At 44.4% G+C, this 7,151-nt stretch overlaps 1 protein-coding gene across 1 annotated transcript; it reads right to left on the reverse strand.

Annotated features, from left to right (window-relative positions):
• Positions 1-647: 647 nt before the first annotated feature.
• Positions 648-6,492, reverse strand: LOC145949978 (uncharacterized). The gene is made up of 3 exons (XM_083060886.1): positions 6,439-6,492; positions 2,315-6,115; positions 648-2,237 (listed from the first exon to the last, which is right to left on the reverse strand). Exons 1-3 carry the CDS (start codon positions 6,490-6,492, stop codon positions 648-650), a joined length of 5,445 nt encoding a protein of 1,814 aa, XP_082917012.1.
• Positions 6,493-7,151: the final 659 nt, after the last annotated feature.

Below are 7,151 nucleotides of genomic sequence, written 5' to 3' on the forward strand. Positions count from 1 at the left end.
TACCGAACGGGTTCGTTCGGAATTGCTTGCTCTTTGAGCAATACCGAATGGGTTCGTTCGGAATTGCTTGCTCTTTGAGCAAAACCGAACGGGTTCGTTCGGAATTGCTTGCTTTTTGAGCAATACCGAACGGGTTCGTTCGGAATTGCTTGCTTTTTGAGCAATTCCGAACGGGTTCGTTCGGAATTGCTTGCTCTTTGAGCAATACCGAACGGGTTCGTTCGGAATTGCTTGCTCTTTGAGCAAAACCGAGTTGAACAATTCGGGAGGGAAGCCTGTTGCGAAATTTTGTAAGGCACATCCTTGGCCGAGTTGAACAACTCGGGAGGGAAGCCTGTTGCGAGATTTTTTAAGGCACGTCCTTGGCCGAGTTGAACAACTCGGGAGGGAAGCCTGTTGCGAAATTTTGTAAGGCACATCCTTGGCCGAGTTGAACAACTCGGGAGGGAAGCCTGTTGCGAGGTCGTAGTTGTGAAGAATTGATAAATTGACACAATAGATTGTAAGAACTGAAGTAATTTCATTATTGGGTGCCTCGTTAAAAACCTTGTCGGCCAAAACCCCTTTTCACTTTTTTATAAGGGGAGAAAAGACCGATCAAGGAAAAGAGTACACCTTTTGCTCATACAAGTCTTTTACAATGTATACTAGCTATAGTATATCTTCAAATGAGAAGCGTTCCACGTTCGGGGAATGACCTTGCCTGAGAGTTCTTCTAGTTTGTATGCCCCGTTTTCCAAATTATGTCGGATCCGAAAGGGGCCATCCCAATTGGCAGCCAACTTGCCTTCCTTGGAATTGCGTCTTGCCGGTCCTTGTACTCTCCACACCAAGTCGCCCTCTTTGAAACTTCTCTTGATAAGGTTGGAATTGAACCTACGAGCCATCCTCTGTTTGCAAGCCTCTGCTATGATTGCGGCGCGGACACGTACCTCATCGACCATGTCAACTTCAGCTCGAAGAGCAATATCATTGGTGTTTTCCTGAAAATGTTGCCTCCGAAAAGATGGTTCGCCTACCTCAACCAGTATCATGGCATCCGTGCCATACGTTAGCCGAAAGGGTGTTTCTTTAGTCGTGGACTGAGGTGTACACCGGTAAGCCCATAAGACTTCTAATAACTCTTCTGCCCAAGCTCCTTTAGCATCTCCCAACCTTTTCTTTAATTCTCCAAGGATGACTTTGTTTGCAGCTTCGGCTTGTCCATTGGCTTGCGGGTGTTCGACCGAGGTAAACCTGTGCTTGATACCGAGATCCTGAATGAACCGATTAAGTTTTTGATCGGTGAACTGTAAACCATTGTCGGTAACAAGTGCATATGGAATGCCAAAGCGAGTGATGATGTTTTTCCACAAAAACTTTTGAACATTGGCTGCTGTGATACTGGCAAGTGGCTCGGCCTCGACCCATTTCGTGAAATAATCTACAGCAACCAGCAAAAATTTACACTGTCCCTTGGCGATTGGGAAGGGTCCAAGAATGTCCATACCCCACATGGCGAACGGCCAAGGTGAACTGATGCCATGAAGTTCTTCGGCCGAAGCGTGGATGAGGTTACCATGTCGCTGACACGATACACAATGCTGTACAAACTTTACACAATCTTCCTTGAGAGTAGGCCAATAGTATCCGGCCCGAAGCACTTTAGTTGCTAAAGTCCGTCCTCCCGAATGGAAGCCACATATCCCATCATGCATCTCTTTCAATATATAATTGGCTTGTTCTTCATCAACGTATTTCAGCAACGGAGCCGAGAATCCTCTTCTATACAAGTCTCCTCCAACCACGACATGTCTAGCGGCCTGCGTTCGGAGTTTTTTAGCTGCCGTTGGGTCAGATGGTAGGGTGCCATGTTCGAGATAATCCATTATCTCAGTGATCCATGTACGAACGGACCCCTCTGCTGCAAAACATTCGGTGGCTACCACACTTGGCGATTCAAGATCCAAGTGAAGTGTGGTTCGTAGCTGTCCAGGCTTTCTGGTGCTGCTTGCCAACCGAGCCAACTGGTCCGCCCTCGCATTGTGTTCTCTTGGCGTGTATTTTACCTGAACCTCTTCAAACGTATCGCGCATTTTTTGGAATAAATGATAATATTTCAACAAGTTTGCATCTTTTACCTGAAAATTATCATTCACCTGTTCGGCTACAACTTTTGAATCGGTCCAACACTCCAGTCGGTTGACACCAATTTCTTGTGCAAGCCTTAAGCCAGCCAATAACGCTTCATACTCGGCCTGATTATTTGAAGCTTTGAACGCAAACCATAAGGATTGTTCTAGGATTAATCCTGTTGGTCTCTCCAGAATTATACCTGCCCCACTTCCTTATTGTTTGAGGAACCATCCACATGTATCGTCCATACATTGTTAACAAAACGACCTCTCGGCTGCAATTCATTAACAAAGTCCACCAAGCACTGGGACCGGATTGGTCCCCTAGGTTGGAAACAAATATCAAACTCCGATAGCTCAATCGACCAAGCCATCATCCTTCCTGCCAACTCGGGTTTGCGTAACACTTTGGCTATCGGGCAGTCAGTCCGAACAATAATTTGGTGACTCTGAAAATATTGTCGGAGGCGCCGAGCGGTGTGAACAAGTCCTAATGCTGCTTTTTCCAAGAGCTGGTACCTTGTTTCGGCTTCTTGTAACATGCGACTGATGAAGTAAATAGGCTGCTGTCCCTCCTTTTCTTGAATTAAAACTGTGCTTATTGTATCATTTGAAACACACAAGTAGACCATAATTGGTTCTGCTGGATTGGGTTTAGAAAGGATAGGTGGGGAACCGAGACGTTCTTTCAAAGTCTGAAAAGCCTTCTCACATTCAACGGACCATTCAAACTTGTTTGCTTTTCTCAGCAACTTTACCATAGGTTTCGTTGTTTCGGCCAAACATGGGAGAAACCGGGACAACGCTGTAAGTCGTCCTGCTAGCTGTTGAACTTGTTTAAGGTTCTGAGGACTTATCATGTTGACGATTGCCATACATTTGTCAGGATTTGCTTCAATCCCCCTGGCCGAGACCATGAAGCCAAGGAATTTTCCTCCGGACACCCCAAACACGCATTTCTCCGGATTGAGCCTCATGTCGTACTTGCGCAACTGTTGGAAAATTTCTGAAAGATCCATTACATGCCGATCAACGTTTCTGGATTTTACAACCATGTCGTCCACATATACCTCCATGTTCTTGCCTATTTGATGTTGAAACATTTTGTTCATCAACCTTTGGTATGTTGCCCCTGCATTCTTCAATCCAAATGGCATTACCCGATAGCAGTAATTGGCCGAATCGGTTATAAAGGCTGTCTTTTCCTCGTCGCGGGTATGCATGGGAATTTGGTTGTATCCCGAGTAAGCATCAAGAAAAGTCAACATCTCATGTCCTGAGGCTCCATCAACTAATCGATCTATGTTTGGAAGTGGATAGGCATCCTTGGGGCATGCCTTGTTGAGACTTGTGTAATCAGTGCACATTCTCCACTTTCCATTCGACTTCTTCACCATCACCACATTTGCTAGCCAAGTGGTGTAATGGACCTCCCGGATGAATCCAGCTTCAAGCAACTTGGCAACCTCCGTTTCAACTGCGAGTTTTCTTTCAGTCCCCATTTTCCTTTTACGCTGTGCGATTGGTTTTGCTTCGGCGCAGACCGATAACTTGTGGCACATGATCTTTGGATCTACACCCGGCATGTCAGAAGGTGTCCATGCAAATAGATCTTTATTTTCCTTTATAACCTGACATAGGGACGAGCGATCATCTTCGGAGATTTCTGCGCCGATGTACGTAACCTGTTCAGGGTATGAACCTATCTGGAACTGCACTTTTGACTCAATCGGCTCCACCCTTTCTTCATTACTCATTCTAGGATCTAGATCCCATACGGCCTCCTCTACAGTTGCCGAAGCATTCACAGCATGGATTCTGTTCGACTTGGTTTTTCTTTCTTCCAATGGCACAACTCGCAAACTAGCATAATAACATTCTCTCGCCGCCTTCTGATCAGCATGAATTGTGATTACTTTTCCTTGGTCGGATGGAAACTTCATCGCCAAATGTGGTGTTGAAACGATAGCTCCCAATGTGTTCAAAGACGGTCTATCGAGGAGGATGTTATATGAGGTACTTGCATCCACGACAATGTATTTTACCTGGATTTCCCTGCTCTCCTTTTCGTCGAAACAAAAGCGTGTGAAGAGTTTAATGTAACCCTTGGTATTGACCCTCTCTCCTGCAAAACCAACCAACGGATCGTCATAGGGAAGCAATTCTTTTTCAGAAATGCCTAACTGTTTGAATGTGTTCCAATATATGATGTCTGCCGAGCTGCCTTGATCAATCAGTGTTTTCTTGACAATGCAGTTGTGAATTTCTACACTGATGACCATCGGATCGTCTTGCTCTGGGTCAATACCTTTGAAGTCGGCATCTGTGAAAGTTATTGCTGGCAATCGCCGAGACGACTGTCTATGAACAGCGTTGACCGATCGGATAGCTCGGAGATGTCTCTTTTGGGCCGAAGAAGTTGTGCCCCCACCTGCAAAGCCACCAGCAATAGTATTGATAACCCTCCTATGCGAAGGTGCCGAATCATCTTTTCTTTCACGTGACCGGCTTCTCTCACGCCGACCTCTATCAGAGGTTTTATCAGAACGGTCTTGCCTGTGCCGATCCTGATACCTGGGTTGATATGAACGATTCTGAGACGAACCAGTCCGGTCCACAAAGTTATGCAGTTTTCCTTGCTTAATCAAGTCTTCAATCTTATCTTTAAGGGCTGCACATTCATCTGTTGAGTGTCCACGATTTCGATGATACCGACAAGATTTGCTAGTATCTGCCCGTGGCGGAGTAGAAGCCCTCTTCGGGATTGTCAATACTTCAGATGCCAAAGCCTGTTTAAGGACCGCCGCGCGATTGGCATTAAGGGGAGTATACTGAGTATACTTCGGACCACGAATAGGCCGCTCCCGAAGGGATATCTCTTTGCCTCGCCCCCTGTATGATGGTTCAACCGGTTTCTCGGATTTAGTGGACTGCTCGGCTCGGGCCTGATTTCTAAATTCTGCCAACTCCTCCATCTGCATGTACTTATCTGCCCTCTTACGTAAGTCGTTCATGTCCGAAGGAGGCTTTTTACAGATGCTGTTGACGAATGGGCCTGGTTTTAAAGCTGTTGTAAGATGATGTAGCGCCACGGCTGGGTTGAGATCTCTGATTTCCAAAGTAGCCTTGTTGAACCGATCCATAAACGCCCGAAGAGACTCTTTTTTGTCCTGTCTAAGACTAACCAAGGATAAAGATGTTAGACTATGAGGGCGACTCGTCGCAAATTGGATAGTGAACTGTGATGATAATGTGTTAAAGGAATCGATTGAATTGGGTGGAAGACGAGTGAACCAGCTGAGAGCTCTGCCTTTGAGGGACGTAGGAAAAATCCGACACAACGCAGCGTCATCGGTCGTGCTCAGAGTTACCTGTGTTAGAAAAACATCTAAATGTTCATCAGGATCAGTGGTACCATCATACTTGTCGATAGGCAAAGCCTTCCAATTATCCATTAAGGGGAGTTGCATAATGGAGGGGGTAAACGGATGTCGGTGTGATCCGACAGTGGTTACATCTGCAGGGCGACCCACAGTAGGTAAGGCCGAAGGGAATCTCTCAGGGGCTACTGCTGAAGCATGAGGGACTGATGTATGGATCGCGTGAGATTGATATGACCCTTGAGTTTGTGTGTTGGTGATATGAGTAGGCTTCCAGGAAGTGTCCTGACTCTTCAACGCTTCATTCTCAGCCCTCAAGGCCGAAAGCTCCCTCGCATCTTTTTCTCTTTGTTGTTTCATCAGCTCCATTTCTTGTTTGAGTAGTCGTACTGTTTCAGTGAGATCTGTTTCATCCACAACCTCCACATGTTCTTCAGTAGGACGGTCTTGCGTGTTCGTTCTCCTAGTTATCGGCATTGTTTTTCTCAGCAAACTTTCAACCACTTTCGTTCGGCCCCACGGTGGGCGCCAAAATGTACCTGTCTTGAGGGTACACCAAGTCTTCTCGTATTCTGAAGGCCGAACGAGTACTCCGATCCAACGCGAATGAGGGGTTGGTACCTGCAAAAAGGCACTCCAACGCTCAAGTCAGGACAAGCACCAATATCGAGAGTAATTAATGAACAGTGACGTTACCTTTTGACCTGAGCTATTTATACTGACATTTATGGGCCTTGGACCTTATGGGCCGTATACCATATTAGGTAATACACCTTAATTAAGTAATTATCCCTTATGCATAGATTAACTATCGAGTGATGGACTTATTCAGGTGATCGATTGGCGATCGGCCACCTGACTCTGCCATTCGTTGGCCGATAGAGATATGGCCGAATGCCCCTACCTGTACAACAGGTAATCACGGCTACGTACGAAGAGAATACCAGTAATATTTTAGCGAAAACTGCATGGTAATCCACCGCTGTACATTCACTCATTTTGATAAATAAGAAACTCAAAAATAAAATGTCGACATATTATAAGAGAGAAGGACTCCGAAGTCACATTCTATATTCAAACACCAAATTATCCAATGCAACTTAGATGAAAATTGGTAGCCACTTGTAACATGTGTTCAATGGTTTTCACGTATTTTCAAAACTTACTTTCTGTCAATAATAGAGTTGAATTATAGAGGAAGAGGAATATGTAAACTTGAAATTAAATAAGTGGTTTCCAATTCATTAAATTTCCCTGAACCAAAAATCAACAATACAAAATAGAAGCAAAGTTCATTTTTTCTTAAACTACTTACTATTTACTTCAAAAATTGTTGAGTAGAAAATTGTTGTCATGACTACTATTAGCTTTCATTTATGTTAAGATCAAACGGTAAGTTTAACAATGATGTTTAAGCTTAATATATAGCAGGGTACGTATTGTCCAATAATTGAAGGCTTAAGCTAACAGAAAAAGAAGAAAAAAAAAAACAGTTTTTCCACTTTGAAGCAAAAAGAAAGCAACTCCCCTAATAGTTTATTAATGTAATGTATCGTTCATTTTGTTACACAGTTGTGAGTCATAGTCAAAATTTGATTCTTAGACAATAGACATAACGAAACATCATTAAAAAATGTAAGAGCTAATCATACACGTA

Source organism: Cajanus cajan, chromosome 7 (assembly GCF_000230855.2).
Source record: "Cajanus cajan strain Asha chromosome 7, NIPB_CcT2T_4, whole genome shotgun sequence".
NCBI classification, from domain to species: domain Eukaryota; kingdom Viridiplantae; phylum Streptophyta; class Magnoliopsida; order Fabales; family Fabaceae; genus Cajanus; species Cajanus cajan.